This window comes from Lipophrys pholis (assembly GCF_963383615.2).
Source record: "Lipophrys pholis genome assembly, chromosome: 20".
Lineage (NCBI taxonomy): Eukaryota > Metazoa > Chordata > Actinopteri > Blenniiformes > Blenniidae > Lipophrys > Lipophrys pholis.
In genome coordinates this window covers 459,017-478,679 of record NC_137648.1, presented here as the reverse complement: position 1 = coordinate 478,679, position 19,663 = coordinate 459,017, and the positions used below count along the sequence as shown (strand labels likewise).

At 42.0% G+C, this 19,663-nt stretch overlaps 1 protein-coding gene across 1 annotated transcript; it reads right to left on the bottom strand.

Moving 5' to 3' along the window:
• Positions 1-4,656: 4,656 nt before the first annotated feature.
• On the bottom strand, positions 4,657-19,157 carry nrn1a (neuritin 1a). Its single transcript, XM_080489163.1, has 3 exons — positions 18,834-19,157; positions 7,530-7,677; positions 4,657-4,909 (listed from the first exon to the last, which is right to left on the bottom strand). Exons 1-3 carry the CDS (start codon positions 18,886-18,888, stop codon positions 4,684-4,686), a joined length of 429 nt encoding a protein of 142 aa, XP_080345289.1. The 5' UTR covers positions 18,889-19,157; the 3' UTR covers positions 4,657-4,683.
• Positions 19,158-19,663: the final 506 nt, after the last annotated feature.

Here is a 19,663-nt window from a genome sequence, read left to right as displayed (position 1 = left end):
TTTTCTGTCTCTCTTAGCTACACTGGCCATGAAGTCTTTGTATTGCTGTCAGCATTTATTTTTTAAAAAGAAATAAAAAAAGAACGAAGCGCCGTTTGGCTCCGGGATTCATTCATCTGGAACATGTACGACCTGCTGAGCGGGAAGTGGAGCTAAAGTCCTTTTTTTTTTTTTTTTTTAAATGAGCTGCTACTTTCAAACACACAGAATCCTACGACTGAGTTCGTTCTCCAGAGATTTCAGGAAATCAACACTTTAAAGTTTCATGTTTCCTCATCGGCTTAAAGAAAAACACTTTTAACTTAAAGTGATTCCGTCTCGTTTTACACAAACCAACATTTTCATCAATCAAACCACCATGACGAACCTGAACCCGCCGTTAGCTGAACCCGCCGTTAGCTGAACCCGCCGTTACCTGAACCTGCCATTACCTGAACCCGCCGTTACCTGAACCCGCCGTTAGCTGAACCCGCCGTTACCTGAACCCGCCGTTACCTGAACCTGCCATTACCTGAACCCGCCGTTACCTGAACCCGCCGTTAGCTGAACCCGCCGTTACCTGAACCCGCCATTAGCTGAACCCGCCGTTACCTGAACCCGCCGTTAGCTGAACCCGCCATTACCTGAACCCGCCGTTAGCTGAACCCGCCGTTACCTGAACCCGCCGTTACCTGAACCCGCCGTTAGCTGAACCCGCCGTTACCTGAACCCGCCATTAGCTGAACCCGCCGTTACCTGAACCCGCCATTAGCTGAACCCGCCATTAGCTGAACCCGCCATTAGCTGAACCCGCCGTTAGCTCCGGTTTAGCTTTTAAACTGCTAGCTAGTCTTTTTGGACAGTCAAACCGATTTGGAAGAAGCTAAATGTTTAGTTAGCATTAGCAATAGGCTAAAACGACTCTTCACGACTTCCGTTTCCTCCATTGAACCGTCGACTCTCTTTACATTCTTTAAACTGTGATTGTCCAGACGGGCAGACGGAGGATCTTCTCACTAGCGCCCAGCAGGCGTCCATTGCTGCTGTTGTTCGTCGCTCTGGCGCATGTGCAGTCAGTGCCTTCAGTCCGCGCAGTCACAAATGTTAAGCTGCGTGTTTTGGACCGCAGAGCGCTGCATGACGATGCTAACGTCACAGCGATCAACACGCGCCCTGCTAACACACAGGAAGTATGGATTGGCCTTAACGCTCACGCTTCTCCAGCCTAACCATCAGACTGGTTAAATTACAGAAATTTATTTTAAAATGTTTTAACTTAAACTATCTATGAGCTAATAAGCGTCACTTTACCGCTATACAATAGCATCATATTGCCTGCTTGAATGTTTGTTAGCGTCTAAACTGTTGGCTAATCTTCTGTCGTCCTTGTTGAACCACAGAAATCATGTTTCTAAGTCATCTGATCTTCTGCTCAGCTCCCACGATGCTAACAACCCTTCTACCTGTACAGCTAGTTACTTGATGCAGGTTAGCGGTTAGCGGCTAACACAAACAATATCTGTATTAGCTTCTAAGGGACCGTCCACAGGACAACGCCTGTCGATCGTCCACACCGCCGGCTTCTAGGAGCCTGAAAACAGGTTTCAGTTAAACGTGTTCCAGAGTGGAGGAATTTTAAAACGCGGCTTCGACGTGTGGACGGACAAGACACACAGTAAGTGATGATGTCGATGATGTCATCGCCCCAACCGATAACCCCGCGACGCTCTCCACGACGATGGTGGACGACATGCTGCTGAAGCTCCTGATGCTCGTCGCCTTAATGAGACAAAATAAAGATTCTTTTATTCTCCGTGTCTTCGGAGTTCTGGTGTATTTCTGTGGCAGAGTTACAGCGCCACCTAAAGGCCTGGCATAAGTATAACATCGATTTGAGGCGTGTTCAATGATCTACGAAGATTAAAGGTTCCACGTCACGATGAATTATTGCTAAGCTAATATGCTAGCCAGATTGGCGAAGCAGACTTGGCGAGTTTAAAAGCTTCATCACACGTTAGAGATCAAACTCGCGGCTCGCCAGCGTTTCAGCTAACAGCGTTTCAGCTAACAGCGTTTCAGCTAACAGCGCCACCGTGTTTCTAGAAAACCTGAAGTTTATTGATTGATTTGTTAACGTCAAACAATCTCATGAACTTTTAAATTCAAGCCTTTTTCTAATAACAAAGATAAACCGGCTGAAAACCTATTAGACCTGCTAAACTGCTGACGTCACGGTAATCATGCTTACGTTTGCTGACTCAGGCTGGTAAACTTTTAACTCTGACCAATCGGTTCGACCGGGGATCTGCAACCTGCGGCTCTAGAGCCCAGTGTGGCTCTGGAGCCCTTCTGTTGTGGCTCCATGAATCGTTCACTAACTGACACCTAAATGGCTCAAATGGAGAAAAAAATGCTAAAACCACAATAAATTTAGCAAAAGAAAAAAAATCCTCCTGCTGAAACAACTTTTAAAAAATCCCTAAGAGGAGCAGAGTTACTGAAAGGAAAAATAAAAGAAATGAGGGTAAAAACAAAAATGGCTAAAACAGCTCCAATGTAAATGATCTAGAAAAAGCTGAAAACGGAATGAAACCTTTTTCCTGAATCGTAATTGAAACCTGATAAATGCAAAATAAGACCGACTTTATGTTCATCTATCAAACCTTCAGCCACATCTTAAACGTTAAATGTTTTTTGCGGCTCCAGTTCAGTTTGATTCGGGGGAACGTGTCTTCAGGGGGTGACGGTTCCACTCCGGAGTCAGACCACACGTTTCACTGCTAATCCAGAAATTGTCATAGCGTCTCGCGTTTGCGTAGCGTTTTTAAACACTGTTAGCTCGGGACTAACAGTTGTGACGGTCATGAGCTGCTGAGAGGATCTCAGTTTAGCATATAGCATACCGATAGCTCACATGTTACACGTGCTATTGCAGCCATTGTAGCCTGAAAATGTTGCTAAACTGTTTAGCTAACATAGTTTAAAGATTAAATTATGGACAGCTGTACCACAGATAACCTAACAACACGTCTTCACTGCTCACAAAGCGACTCAAACTAAACTGAAGATTTTAAAATTCAAACATTGTCTTTTAGCGGTGCTAAGCTAGCGCCGGGGGGATTTGGCGGTATCCCAGGATCCCGGTTGTAGCTAGAATTAGCTTCATTTAGCTTGGTAAGTTAACAACATATAATTACCAACAATTAGGACCTTTGTGTAAATTTCCTGAAATAACTGGAGATTGTTTTTGAACTGATATCATGCAAGTTAGCATCAGGCTAAACCTTTTAAAGAAAGAAATTCAACTACATCCCTGCACCGCGCTACCGGGCCAGGAACCGAGGCTGTGGTCACACCAGGAACCGGCCACGTTTCTGCATGTGGCGGGAGACATTCAGTCCCAGCGAGCCGGACGACTCTGAGGGCTCGTCCACAGGAAAATGACGTTTCATGGAACTGCTTCGATTCTGGCCGATCCTCCACGCCACGCGGGATTTCAGGAGCCCAAACACCAGTTCCAGAGTGGGGAAATGTTAAAACGCCGCCTCGGCTTTGAGGTGTGGTTGGGTAAAGACAGAATTAGCAGAGAGCAATGATGTCATCGCCCTAGCCCCACCCTCCTTCTGTAACGACCTTCTCCCTGACAACAACAATGGCGGACGACCGGCTCCAGAACGAGCTGCAGAAGCTGCTGATGCTAGTCGGGTTAATAAGGTGACATGTTGGATCTCTCAGTGTCTTCTTCTGTGTTTTTGGAGAGTCACAGCGCCCCCTAAAGTCCTGGCATATGTACTACATCGTTTTTGAGCTGTGGTCATAGTGACGTGTGGACGGACGGACATTTTTTAAGAATGCTGGGGGAGAAAAAAGATGGTTTTGGTTGATGTGGGCGGGGCCTGAGTCGACCACTAGGGCTCTCCTGAGCGGGCTCGGCGTGAGCCGTGGTGCTGGATAACGTGAGCTGTCTGGGCGGGCGAAAGCCGGTGTGACCACGGCCTCAACACAAGAAACAGCCAATACACGTACAAATGTCACGTCACCATCAAGCATTTGCTCTATCAAATCTAGCCGCGCCGAGTCAGCGTCATTTTGAAAGAAGGGTTAAAGCTGAGGGCGGCGAGGGAGAGGAGGCGGGGCCAGTCTGTGAACCTGGGGCCATACAGCCTGGTAGTGTGTGTGTGTGTGTGTGTGTGTGTGTGTGTGTGTGTGTGTGTGTGTGTGTGTGTGTGAGAGCCCCCCCCCCGGTCCCACAGGGCTGCATCCTACTAAACATCAATAATTCATGGTTGACTTTAATACTGTGTAATTCCACGATTGTAAGCGGCGAGAATCCATCAAACTTTCATCATTGTCATCACTTCGGCTCCACGCCGCCTTCAATATTTCATGGATTCGACCTCTGGGGTCAGGCTGGCGTGTGATTGGATGAGCGCGTCGAGGCGGACGTCCTGCAGATGTCCCGGGGAAGGCGAGCCAGACCGCCGCCGCCGCCGCCGCCGCCGCCGCCGCCGCACAATGATGTCGTAGCAAAAATCCACTGCATGTTTTCTGGTGATGAACTCGGTCCTTGACGTTCCCGTCCTGAGGAGCAGCTCGCACTCCTTTTTTTTTTTTGTTTCTATTTTCTACAATTTGGTTTTTTTTTGTCCTCTTTTGTTTTTTTCTCTTGTATTTTTTCCCGTCTTTGCGTCGCTCCCGTCTCCGTTAAAACGCCAGCCAAGTCAGTATGGTGGGCAGCGTGGAGAGCAGCAGGACGAGCCCCGCCGGGTGGGCCGACCTGGGGGCTCCGTTACTGCCACAGAGTTCAAACAGACTCCCGCGGAAATTCAGGTTGCGTGACTCCTTTTTCAGTTTGTCCCACAGGTCCGTCGCCCCCTCCTGGCAGTCCGCCAGCGCCGTCGTGGCGCAGGCGTGGAAGTTATCCCAGTAACTGTGGAGGAGAGAACGACAGTCATAAGTCTTCTTCAAGTTACAGTCAAATCCCTGGTTTAAGTCTTGACCTGGAGACCGGGACCCTGAGCTGGAACCGCTGAAAACAGACACTCGTTCTCGCTTTAACTTCAACGTTCCAACGTTCCAACGTTCCAACGTTCCAACGTTCCAACGTTCCAACGTTCCTTCAGACTGCGAAGCTTCTTACACTTTCATTGCCTGATAGTTTGAGTCACGATGTCGCTCTGCACTCAATCGGACCATCATCATCCTACAACATCCGGTTACATGCCAGCTACTGAGTAATGATACTGATTGTTGTACTGGTAAATTATTGCAATAGTAATGTTATTAATACTAAAATATTGGATCATCGTCTTTTATTATTATAATTATTATGTATATTTTTTTAATGAGAATAAGGATAAGAATTTAAATTGTTATAAAGAAATATGACCTTGTGTGGTATCTGAGTACGACACTGGGACCTTCAGGAAGTCGATGAAGACGAACTGAACCATCGTTATTGTTTCACTTTACAAGCAGGAAAAGTCCTTTATACTCTCTACACTAAGTCTACGCCAAAGCTTTCTAAACACGCGGCGCAGCGGCACAGGAAGCCAGCTCGCCGCTACACTCCCAACCTAAAATTCACTGCCGAACTTTGTGCCAAATCAGTCATCACGGCCGGAAAATAAACCGACAACTTTCATGCAGTTTCCGATCCTTCTACGCCCCCTAGTGTTATGGTGTTGAACTTCTTCACTCTACCTCCACGCAGAACTGCGTACTGTAGACGCAGTAGTATCGCAGTAGTATATATTAGCCTGAAGAAGACCGGGAATGTGATTTTGTTTTTCTAACGTTGTACCATCTTTTGAATCTGTAATGATGACATCACTTCCTGCTGTGTTCCTATTGGCTGTTAGCAGGTTTAGCTTTCAGCAGTGCAGTGAGACGTCGGTTGTAACTTTCCTAAAACTGACAGAGAAAATTTAATTGTCTGTGTCAGACTAAAGATTTTAATCAAGATCTTTTGATTTCCATCTGTGCCAATCAAAACCACGACCAAGTGAAGACAGTAGTCCAGAGTCTAGACTCCAGACCAGCAGGTCCTGAACTCAGAACCCTCCCAGCAGGGGGTCTCAGTCTTTAGCTGCTTTTCTTTGACTTTTTACTTTTCTATTCTTTCCTGCACAGTTTCCTTCATTTTCCCTCTTTGCTAATGTTTTATTCATACAGACCCCCCCTCTTCTTCCTCCTCCTTCACATCGTCACCCTCCTCCTCTTCCTCTCTGTTTGGATTTCTCCATTTATGATTCTTCCTTTGTTCTCTCCTCTTCCTTTTCATTGAATCCATCCATCTCATCCCCACCCTCCTCCCACTTAACGCCAAGAGAGACGACACCAGCCGGCCCACCGACACGTGCTGGCACCCCTCACACACACACACACACACACACACACACACACACACACACACACACACACACACACACACACACACACACACACACACACACACACACACACACACACACACACACACACACACACACCGTGTCTAATCCAATCTTCCAATCTGCTCTTATTGATGTTGACCTGCTGACCTGAGCCATGTCGATGCTACATCTCTGAGCAATTAAGGTGTGTGTGTGTGTGTGTGTGTGTGTGTGTGTGTGTGTGTGTGTGTGTGTGTGTGTGTGTGGGTGTGGGCGTATTAACGCGCCCCTCCCGCCACGCCTCCACACTGCTGTGATGGAGCTGTCACTGCATTAAAAAATCATGTGTCTTGGGGGAGTGTGTGGGGGGGGGGGGGGGGGGGGGGGACGCAGTGTGCCATCTGGTGCCCACCCGGTTTAGATGGTGGGGTGCATGGTGCAGTGGATTAATGGGGGGGTTCAGCTGCGATGCACATATGCACCCCCCCAACTGCCCCTTCTTCACTAACTGCCCCCCCCCCCACCACCAAACCCTTTAAATCACTCATATCGTTTTCTCTGAGGTCAAAAATCAAGCAGGCCTCAATCGCAGTCTCCCATGTTTCTATACGTCTATCTTCATGTCAACACATCTAGATCTATGTAGAGTAGATAGATAAATGATAAATGATAGATAGACAGATGATAGATCATTTCTATATCTAAATCTCTACATCTACATAACCCTATCTAACTATGTCTACCTAGCCTTCTTTCAGTCAATATCATCTATATCTACATATCTATCTCTACATATCTATATCTACATATCTATATCTACATATCTATATCTACATATCTATATCTACATATCACTGTATCAAGGTCTGTTTCAGCAAAATTCTGGACAAAACAACTTAAGAAATTAAATAAATTGATGCCAAACATGACAATCATGTCTCATTCTGGTCTAAATTCTATAAATACATTATTTATTGTGTTTAGTCTCTTTTTGCTCATCCTGTGTCTCGTGTTTCATCATCTTCATAGTTGAGACGAAGGTCACTGATGAAGACTTGGAGGAATAGTGTGTGTGTGTGTGTGTGTGTGTGTGTGTGTGTGTGTGTGTGTGTGTGTGTGTGTGTGTGTGTGTGTGTGTGTGTGTGTGTGTGTGTGTGTGTGTGTGTTTGAACCCACGTGCAGATCTTGTGCAGACTCTCCCTCTCGTTCAGCTCCTGGGGGTAGTTGGCCATGTTGTCCCCCAACTGGATGAGACAGTCCGAGAAGCCTTTAAACACCGAGTCACATTGACCCGCACTGACCAGAACCGTCTGCAGGACAGACACTGAGGAGCAGGAGGGAAGACAGAGGTTAGTTATGGGTCCAACAATTTCACATCGCTGGCATTTGTTCAACACTGAAATCAAAGAGTATTTCCTCAAATCCAGCCTTGGTGCTGAAGGTCAGCCTGTCTGAAGTCTGGTTTCTGCTGCGCAGTACAGCACAGTACGGTACGGTACGCTACGGTATGGTACAGTACGGTACGGCACAGTACGGTACGATATGGTACGCTACGGTACAGTACGCTACGGTATGGTACAGTACGGTACGGCACAGTACGGTACGATATGGTACGCTACGGTACAGTACGCTACGGTATGGTACAGTACGGTACGGCACGGCACGGCACGGCACGGCACGGCACGGCACGGCACGGCACGGCACGGTACGATATGGTATGGTACGGTACGCTACGGTACGCTACACTACGCTACACTACGGTACGGTACGGTACGGCAAACTGTACCCAGACCTAACTCTGTTTTGTAGTTTCACCATGGAAAGTACAATTAAAATGTAGCTTGGAAAACAACAGAGGATTCATAAGGTCCATGTCTGTCGCCCCGGCCTCAGGTTACTGTTGCACCGTCACATATGTGGAGCTCTAAACTCCGCCTACATTATAACTCTCCCTCTGCGATGGAAACACCACCCATATGTCGAGAAACGAGACTTTAAAGCCCCTCTAGTGAGCTCTACTGAGAACAGGCCATTTCTGGGTCTGTACCTTTCAATGCTAATGAGCTGTGACTGTTTTCAGTTTCAGTTTGCAAGGAGAAAAACTGTATTGCTCGTGGGCAGAGCTCCTCTACTGTGGGAGGGTCAAAGTGAGTGTCCTCTACCAATAGAGTGTTTTTCAACCCCGCGTGACATCATGAAGGGAATATCTCTGAAACGCCTGAATGAGCACACATTGGCTAAAAAGTGGAGCAAGCAAGTGAGAGAGGCGACAGATTGTCTTCTATGGGGACACGTCTTTCTATGGGGACACGTCTTTCTATGGGGACACGGCTTACTGTTAGATGCTGATTGTTGCGTCTCACAGGGCAGAAGCTGGTTTCTGATTGGCTGATGATCAATATATCTGTTTCCGTATTGGAGGAAATAAGCGTGTGGACGTCCTCCTGACACGTTACACTTCCTTTGTTTCTCTCATTGAAAACATTTAAAGCACCGATTCCAAGTCAGACTGCAGTAGAATGACAGTAATGCATCTTCTATTGAGAACTGATTTAAATACTTCAGATTTTAACTTTAAAAGGAGGTTGAAGCACATTTGAAGACTTTTTTTCACCAATGAGACTTAAACTCAACAACAAAAGTGACCAAAATATCACATAATTCATCTTCTTACCTGATTTATCATCGTGTTTCTTTATTGACAGATTGTCTCAGTACTACCGAGTGTTACTAGACGACACATTAATAATAAATATTTTCCATTAAAGCTCCCTAAATATGACTTCCTGGATTCATAAACGTCTGAAAGGGGACATATTGTTCATTGTATTCTACACAGAAATGCAGAAGGCAACCGTCACAGAAACCAAAATAACCAGAATCTTCCCTTCTTTTTTTTAACACTTCCTTCATTCTGTTTTCTGGGACTTTCACTGGTTCTGAGTTCGAAAGAAACGAGGAGGAATGTGGGAATTCCCAGAAACAATAAATGGTCGCATCAGATTTTCACTATCTATTTATTCTATTGATATTTAACCACTGCTTCATCTGCTATGCTACTACGCTACTTATTCTTATTTTACGTTTAACAGGAGCAGCATATTTATGGAGAAAATTGTGATATTATCTTTATATCGCTTAAAACATGGTGTCATCAGCGAGCAGAGTATGAAAAATAAGAGTAGCTTTATATAAATCTTCCAGCTGTGACTCTTTAACAATCTAGAAGACAAATGTGTGAAAATAAAAATAAGGCTTCAAAATGCTTAAATCACTTTATATTATATCACCAAATATTATATATTCATCAGTCCAGCTTCTTTACCGACTTTGACTAATCAAGCTGACATAATTAACTGTCAGTCACATTTTAGACGCAGATATCAAACAATAGAAAGATTTCAGAGGTTATATTGAAGAAAAGCAGCATATTTATGAAGAAAATCCATATAGAATGTTTCCACCACGTAAAAATATAAAGGATGGCGTCATCAGCGAACATGGAGAATCATGTGATTAATGACGGATGTAACATTCAATATTCATGGATTCATCTCGTATAACTTTCAGCCAAAGAGGCGAGGAGGCGAGGAGGCCGACATGAGCTGGAACTCTGGAGACGGATTTTAAATCCAAATAAGAAAAATATCAAATGTATGTTGGCACTAGATTATTATAAGAGTTGAGTTGTTGCTTAACAAAAACTAAATTAGTGAGAATCATCAGCGTATATCTAGATTCTGATTATAACATCTAAGCTTCAATCAGGAGAAAATACTATACATACATATACTGTATATATATATATATATATATATATATATATATATATATATATATATATACTTAAATGTATAACTCACATGGATTACATATATTCATCAATTTCTCATTTCTTTCGTTATTTGTAAGTAATGTTTATATACACTAATAATTAGATTTTCTCAATAGATTTGAGAAAAGCTTTATATTTATTACAACATTTTTATTTATGTTCCTATTAAATTAAAAATAGAAAGCTGTCATCAGCAAACATGGAGAAAACCTCAAGAGTTCCATTCAGAGGAAAAACCTTCAGAATCTATGGAACCGTGTCAAAGACAAGCTCCATCCAAACACAGAAGTTTACTGGTGTCCTGGTGACCGCTGCTGAGAGGTAGAGCTGAGAGGTGGAGGTGAGAGGTGGAGGTGAGAGGTGGAGGTGAGAGGTGGAGCTGAGAGGTGGAGCTGAGAGGTGGAGCTGAGAGGTGGAGGTGAGAGGTAGAAGTGAGAGGTGGAGCTGAGAGGTGGAGCTGAGAGGTGGAGGTGAGAGGTAGAGCTGAGAGGTGGAGGTGAGAGGTGGAGCTGAGAGGTGGAGGTGAGAGGTGGAGCTGAGAGGTGGAGCTGAGAGGTGGAGGTGAGAGGTAGAAGTGAGAGGTGGAGGTGAGAGGTGGAGCTGAGAGGTAGAGCTGAGAGGTGGAGCTGAGAGGTGGAGGTGAGAGGTAGAGCTGAGAGGTGGAGGTGAGAGGTGGAGCTGAGAGGTGGAGGTGAGAGGTGGAGGTGAGAGGTAGAAGTGAGAGGTGGAGGTGAGAGGTGGAGCTGAGAGGTAGAGCTGAGAGGTGGAGCTGAGAGGTGGAGGTGAGAGGTGGAGCTGAGAGGTGGAGCTGAGAGGTGGAGCTGAGAGGTGGAGGTGAGAGGTGGAGCTGAGAGGTGGAGGTGAGAGGAAACTCTTCCCAGCAGATGTTGAGTCTGGTCACTTTGTGAAGTCGGCACTTTGTTGAGGCGTTCTAGAAGAAGAGCTTCCTCTTATTGTGGCCGTCATTCATATTAATGAGCAGGATAAATAATAGAAACGGATGAGAGACGGGGGTTCAGCTTCTGAGAGCTTTCAGCTGTGTGGATCCACCGAGGACACGCTCCGTCAGCTCACTAATTCAAACACACACACACACACCCCTTTATATGACCTCTGTTCAGTGTGTGTGTGTGTGTGTGTGTGTGTGTGTGTGTGTGTGTGTGTGTGTGTGTGTGTGTGTGGTTGGTTAAGCACTGGATGGGCCTGATTGATTGGTTTGTGTAATGACTCGGCTGCTGTCCGGCTGCACTGCATCAGTCTGAGGACTAACACAGCGTGACGTGTAGGACAGGACACGGCTGTTACCGGCGGGGTCCATGTCCCGAACAACACGTGTGCGCAATTGTGAACGCAACCCAAAATGACAAGAGGTCACTAATGTGGGTGGAATGTGCTCTGCTGACGACAAGCTTCAACTTAGGCTCTGAGTTCTTCTTCTTTTAAGACATAACGGATTCTAACCAGAAGACAAGGGAAGGTGGGACGGCGGGGGACACGTCCAACAGGCGTCACACGTGTAAAACATGGAAATACTTCAGTTTCATTACTTCTTTCCATCTTTTGCTATTCATTAAGTAAATTGATTTAAGTATTTAAACTCTTCTCTCGTCCTCTGCAGAGGGAAGCCGGTGTGACCTCGCTGGGCGACGCTGAAGGAAGAAGAAGAACGCCATAAAGAAGATGCTAACAGAAGCTACATAAGGCTAGCGGGCTTTAAAGATGCAAGATGTCAGGTTTAGGATTTATGTTTTTATCTTTTACTCCAAATATTAAAATGAAGTCTTAAATGTGATCAAACAGGTCAGTCATCTTAAAACCTGAAGCCAGCATGCTGACTGGCCTTGTAATACCAAGTCATACCACTCGGTGGTGTCGTGAGTGACTTGAGATTTTAATCCTGTCGATGAGACGACAGCCGAACTTAGAACTGAAAATCAGCCTCTCTACTGCCACAGAGAGGACAGATGTGTCATTACATCACTTGTACATACTGCACCTTTAAGAATATTTGTTTTAAAAATGTTGTATTTCAAGGATTTGACGAAACATTTAAACGCAGTGCTGCAAGTACTTTATCTGTTCGCCTTATGCATTCATTGAAAAAAGGCATAAAATGTGAATTATATAACTTTTTCAGACACGTAGTTGAAGCAACGTATAAAGTTGCTCCTGCTTTCAAGTTGAACTATTTTTAAAACCTCCAGTTTGCTTTCTGCTTCCCGTTAGCGTAGCTGGTATATGGGACATACTTTATAAAACCTTGTGAAAATATTGCTTCATGTGGGAAATACTAGTTTTTAACCAACAAAGAGCAGCTAATATTTGAGTTCTTGTTGTTTTCTGTGTGTTAATGACAGAAAATGATCAGTTTTGTAATATCATCCCTGAAAAAGGAACAAATAGCGGAAACCAAACTCAGAGCAAAAAGAGCGGGAACATTTAGAAAAACCTGGTAGTACTTTGTGTATATTGCAGTAATCTAAAGTTTTGTAAAAATGTTTAAGAAGTCACTTCCCTCTCGTGACCAACTTCGTCTCAAATGAAATAAAAAGCATCAGATTCTTGATGTCTTGTCGTTTCTCTGACCTCTGATAGTAACTTAGAATAAACATGGACAGAAATATGGAAAATATTCAAGTCACGAGGAAACTGATGGAGATTCGCTGCCCTCAACTGGTTAAACATGTTCCTATCAGTACTTTACTGGTAACAAAACACCACATCACGCTCAAATATCACGTTTTATTTATGTCTGGTGACTTTATAGTATAGTATAGTATTACTGTATAGTAATAAAACTAAACAATTGTTTTAAGATTCAAAAATAAGAATTTAAAAAGTATGCGTAGGTGGAAGAGACCAAAGATGGAACAAAACGAGTGGGCGATGTTTGTGTTCAGAGGAATCTGACAGGGATTTGCTGCCCCCAAGTGGTCAAAGATGTGAAAATACTAATACTGCAAATATTTTGCTTGGAAAGAAGCGTCGCATTTTATTTATTTCAAACTTTCTCAGCATCAAATTAAACTAAACTGTCATTTTTTGGTTGGAAAATAAACGAAATATCAACAAGTTTAGGTGGAGGAGACCAAACATGGAGCAAAACTAAACAGACACACAAATTTAATTTAATCTGAAGATTGACTTGTTCAGGAATTAAAGTCCAGAGTGTCTTTATCTAAAACATCTATAATTATTATATTTTGGTTACAAAGTTTCCTGAATTGTGGTTCAGCTGTAATGTTCCAGTTCCCGTTCTGCGTTCTGCGTTCTGCGTTCTGCGTTCTCCGCATGTCAAACTGAATCCCTCCATCATCAGTTTATCGGAGCAGGAGAACAAACATGGAGCAAAAACTGCAAAAATATTAGAATTAAGATACGCAGACGACAAAAACTTTGAAGAAATCTATTTCAGTTGAGCTCGAAAGTTGATTTATAAGCTCGTCAATTAAGACGATAAAATCCGATCTTTTTCTGCCCCCTAGTGGCCACAGAGCATTTTAAAAGAAGAAGCTTGTTTTTAATGGGTTTTATTTATTTTTCTTATTTCAAACTAATGAACATTGAACAACACTCTCAGTTTTTAATCCTCAGATTAAACATTAAACAGTTTCAGGCTTTATTGAATCAATTTTGTGTCGAATAAAATGTTTCTAATAATTAATTTTAAAAAGACGCAGAATCAAAAATAGAACGAACAAATATTGATTAGTAGATATTACGTGTTTCTCTTCATGTAATTAGATCGTTCAGAATTGTAAGAAGATAATATGTATTAAAATCACAGAAATATTAAATTTTCTAATATTCAGTTTCATACAAAATATGGCACTTAAAATTAATACATCATCTTCTTTTTCAACAAACGACTCCAAATGTTACTCTACTATTTAATGTCAACTTTCTTTCATTTTTCCACTTTGATTATTTAAGTATTAATATTAAGTATTTTTTCCTCACAGATCTTTAATGAGGTGATGATATTTACAATAAACAGATAATTAATAGAGGTTTTATTTATTCTATATCCGTAAAAAGGTTCATCTGATTTGTTTAAACTTCCAAACTGAAGAACGATCCTAATATTCTTTAACGAGGAAAATAAAAACAAGTAAAAGAAATATGTAGTATTTATTTTTAGTTATCTGTATTCTATTTAATCAGCGGCTGTCACAGACAGTCATATCTATTTTTATATACTTTTTATTTGGTTTAAAACTGCATGTATCATAAAAAACCTACAATCAGGTTATTAATAAATGTGTGAGAGGTTTTTTTTATTATATAAAAACAAATAACTACGAACAATCAGAGACGAACTTTGACCCCAAATATTCTTTACTTTACACAAAAAGTCATCATTCCTGGAAAATATTAAATATTTGGATCATTTATAACATTTATTTAATCTTTTTTAAATAAATAAATAAATCTACAGTGATGTTATTTAAATTCATATTATTAATATACAAATGTTAAATGTTTCTTTCCTGTTTAAAAATGTGATTATTTTAAAAATACTTTTTTACCTTTAAACTGAAAGTTAAAATTTCATTGAAGTTTTCTTTTAATCGTGATTTTAATTTTTCTGTATTAAAATATTATTTTTGGCTTCAACGTTTCTGATTCATCTTAAAACTGAGATTTATTCTCGTCTCGGTTGTTTTTTGACTTCAATTCATTTTCTGTCACAAATGTGTTCTTGGACCAGGACCAGAACAGAACCAGGACCGGTGGACCAGAACCAGGACCAGAACAGAACCAGGACCAGAACAGAACCAGGACCAGAACAGAACCAGGACCGGTGGAACAGAACCTCTTGTTTCTCACTTTAATTCACAAAGAAACAGGATTTTCACATCAGCTTGATTGAGATGAATATTTATCATCATATTTGTTAATTTATTCTTTCTGCTCCTAAATGTCTTCAAATGTTAAATCTGTTCTTTTATTTTATGATTTAAATGATAAATCATATTTTCATTCAGGTTTTATTTTAAATTAAAGTTGTTTTTGCCCGTTATAAATTTTTTCTGCAGCTTAATACTTCATTCTCCTTCAGATTAGGAATTTAAACCAACATTAACTAGTTTCATTGTAATAAAATACATCATTTCAGATTCACTTAAATACTATTTTTCCTGTATTTAATGTGTTTAAAACGTATTTCCAACTCATTTAATTCATATTAAAGACGATGAGTTTATTATTATTTATTTAAGCTTCCAATCCTGAAACACATTTTTATTTTATTTAAATGTATTTAATGACCCAATTTTTAAAAAACCTTTATTGAATCTGAAGCTGCTCAGATAATCATTTCTTTCAGTTTGAAGGAGACAATTTATGACCGTATTACTCAGAATTCAGGCTGAAACATAAATGATTTGATGTCTACTGCCACATGTCTATTATCATAATGATATGTATTAGGAATATATCATTTTAATCCACATGGGGTCTCAGATTAGGGATTAATTCAGCAGCTAAATGTGTTAAAAAGCACTTTTTTTTTTACTTTATTGCTCCAAATTCACCAAATAATTTTACTTTCGGTTATTTTGATTGTTAATAAATCCTAATTAAATGAAATCATTGTTATCGCTGCAGATGCTCGATTCATGGATTATATCAGCAGTTACAATATTTAAAAGGTGAATTTTTATCACTTTATTGCTCCAAATTCACCTGAAAATTAAAAATGTTTATTTCGTTTGTTATTAATTCATAATTAACTTCCGTCACCTGTCATGACTGCAGATTTTCAGTTCTTCAATGATTTCAGCAGGAAAAATGTTTTTATCACTTCATTGCTCTTAATTCAGCCTGAAACATGTTTATTAAACCAAAGGTATAATCTAATCCCACATGTACGTCATTATTAATCCTGTTTATCATCATGATATCATTGGAATTCTCATTCAATCCTTTGATTATTTCATCATATAAATATGGTACAAAAGGACATTTTCATTAATTCAATTGTCCCGAATTCTCCTTAAAATGTCAAGTTTTACTTTCTTTACTAATTTTATTCACATTTTAAAAACGTTTGTTTTTATTATTATTTCAATCAAATCTGTTTCAGTGTTTTAGTCAATTAAATGGACTTTGGGTTATTTTAATAGTTAATTGGTTCATTTGTATTTCTTTCATTTTGGATCGGAGTGAATGGAATAAAGCTCCTCCTCCTCCTCCTCTTCCTCCTCCTCCTCTTCCTCCTCCTCTTTACTGTATGTTGGAGGATTACATCATCTCTCACTAATAGGCTGCGTGATCTCTGCAACATGCTCACTGACTGAACTCTGCAGCTTCATGAATGAAGCCTCACTAATCTGCTGCACGCGCCGCTTCTCTTCATCCCGACACTTGATTCTTTAGACCAAAACTTTATTATTTAATTCTCATATCGTTTTTCTTTTCCTGCTCTTCTGTTCATGTTCTGTCCAGCGGAGGATTTAAATGTCCACATTGTAAGATAAGAAAGGAATTTTTCATCTAAATCAACCAAATAGCTTCATTTGATTTTCATCCATTTTTTATCTGAATATTCTACTTAGTTTTTTCTTCTAAATTCTCTTTTCTTTACTTTGATCCGTTCTTCATGTTTTAACGTCTATTTCAGTGAAAGGAGGAGAAAAACGATGCGCGCACGGCTTTTTTTTCATTCACGCCTCCATCAGGCGCCCTCATTCACCCCACCTCCACACACACACACACACACACACACACACACACACACACACACACACACACACACACACACACACACACACACACACGCAGTTCCCTGCAGTGTGTGGACGCCAGAAGCAGCGTGCTGGAGCGGACACACCCACCTCTCCGACACGCACGAGGCCATTTTTCGTGCGTAAAACGTACAAAAACACAAATTTCCTCAAATGAATCCAGAAAAATCAAAGATACATTTCCTGTGTAACTTTAATGAAACTCCAGGGAAAACATTAAATATGAATGTTGTTTTGTTTTTCTAATAGAAACGTCCTCTCAGGCTCATCTTTCTTTATCTTTTTAAAGGCGTGAATCTCGTGCTGCAGCAGCGCGCCAAATCTCCAACCAATCACACTGCAGCGATTCAAATAAACGCTTCAACCTCCCGGAGAAGATTTACCTCCAAAAACATCCAGATTGGATCAAGATATCGGTCGAATTTAACAGGAAAAAACGCAAAACAAAAGAGTTTTCCTTCATTTTAGAGCGTAAAAATCCCCAAAACACGCACGTGTCCTCCTCCTATTCCTCCTTCTTTCTCCATCATTCCTCCTCCTCCATTCTCTCTCCCTCTCTCTCTAACAATAGCACCGAAGAGGATTCTGCATCTTGAATAATTCAGCATTTCTCAGCCACCAGAAAACACGCACATATAGATCCACGCGTGCACGCACATACACACGCGCACGCAGGTCCCTCCTCCACAGCCTCGTTATGCAACAGAGGGAAAACAGGAATCTCCATATCTCTGTCCCTGCGGGAGGAAATCTTTATTTACAGCACATAGACGGATCCTGTGTGTGTGTGTGTGTGTGTGTGTGTGTGTGTGTGTGTGTGTGTGTGTGTGTGTGTGTGTGTGTGTGTGTGTGTGTGTGTGTGTGTGTCCTGCGGATGGACCACATTCAGGAAGAAAATTCATAATTGAAAAAAAAAGGGTTAAAATGAAGGTTTGGAAGGTGAGAAAATGAAGATAAACTAAAGTGACGCAGCGTCGAGAGACAAAAGCTTCTTTTTTAAAGAAATCAGATTTGAGAGTGTGTGAGGGACGAAGGGGGTGTGTGACCTCCCCGCAGCCCCGCACACTGCGGCGGGAGGACGGGCTGCAGCTCCACCGACACCCCGGAGCCCAACGACCCGACAAACCGCGTCCCGAACCGGACCGGACCGGCTCTGCTCCGGACGCGTCGAATTCCTGGACTGTTGCTGCATTTTTCTCTCGCAGGCCGTTTTTTTTTTTTGTTTGTTTTTTTCATCTCCTTCACTGAAAATCTCCCCAATTGCCCCCCCCCCCCCCACCCCCCCCCCCCCCCCCCCCCCCCCCAGAGGGAAAACCCGCTGCCTCTTTATGTAGAATGAAAACGGAGAAGCTCCAGAGAGATCAGTAATAATGCGCTTTTTCTTTCCCCTTTCTTTCTTTATTTATTGAAAAATGCAGCAAACGTCTCCAGTTCGGGATATCCATGGGGGGGGGGGGGGGGGGGGGGGGGGGGGGGGGGGGGCATTCCCCTTGTTAGCGCACACACGCGTGCACGCGCTACGTGTCACGCGCACACTCGGAACAGCGAAGTGTAAAAAGCCTGCATGCGCGCGTGCCTCCAAGTAAACTTAAAACATAAAAAAAAAATTAAATAACGTCAATTTATAAATACAAATTTATAAAAACGAATTTAAGCTGAAAAAGGTGGAAAATAAAAGAGCCGGGAATGCTTCAGAAGTGGTGATTTAATTATCGAATGAAGGTTGAAATGTATTTTTAAGGTTTTAGACTCTTGACAGTTCCAATAATTTAACGCGCAAACGGTGAAAATTTTGATTAAAGATGCGAAAAATCCTCCGTTTTTATTAAATATTATTGTACTTCTGAAATGAATGATTCTCTCAAAGCTGCAGATTTACTCGTTAGTCTCACTCACCTATGTGGAGCGCGAGGAAGAGTGCGAGGCATCTGGAGGACCAGGTTACTCCCATCCTCTGCGTCCGCCGCTCTCATCAGCGCACAGAAGCACAAAGTTGGAGAGCAGCCGACGAAGAGCCGCACATTCCCCGCAACGGCAGAGAGGAGGAGGGGGGGGGGAGGTAAAACACCCGCAGACGGCTACATCCGAGAAAAACAGGAAGGAGGAGAAGAAGAGAAAGAAGAGCGAGGAGGAGTCCTCCAGACGCTGCGGCCGCTGCTGCTGCTGCTGCTGCTGCTGCTGCTGCTGCTGCTGCGGCTGCTGACCGTCCTGATCCGATCTGCGCGCTTTTACGCGTCTGTGGAGGAAGAAAGGAGAGAGAGGAAGAGGAAGCCCCTCCTCTTCCTCTCTCTCCTCGTTCATTTTACCTTTTATCGTCATTTCATCACGTTTTTCCTTTTTTTTTTGCTTTAAAAAAATCATTTTACAAAAACCCGACGAGTCAAAAGTCCCATTGAACGTCACAAATATTCAAACACATCATTTATTTATTTGTAATAAGAAACTAAACATGAAAATAATGTTTCCATTTTACAGTAGATAATAAAAGAGGAAGCATGTGATGCGTTCAGGGCCTCCTGGAAAAACACGTCTGATTAAAATACGAAATTCGAAATAGAATACGAATAGAACTGAAGCAGATTTTACAGTAAAGTAATATTATGTATTAATAGTAATATTACTAATATCATAGTTTGTCTTTGTGGTTTTTAATAATAGAATTAAAGGTAATTTATTCCATTAAAAGTAAAGCTGCTCTCTGATTGGCTGATCCGTCTCGGGACACG

Coding starts and splice junctions, on each gene's coding strand:
- nrn1a (XM_080489163.1), bottom strand. CDS start 18,888: ATGGGAGTAACCTGGTCCTCCAGATGCCTCGCACTCTTCCTCGCGCTC. Junction 7,678..18,833: donor CTTCCTCGCGCTCCACATAG/GTGAGTGAGACT, acceptor CCTGCTCCTCAG/TGTCTGTCCTGCAGACGGTT. Junction 4,910..7,529: donor AGTCTGCACAAGATCTGCAC/GTGGGTTCAAAC, acceptor TCTCCTCCACAG/TTACTGGGATAACTTCCACG.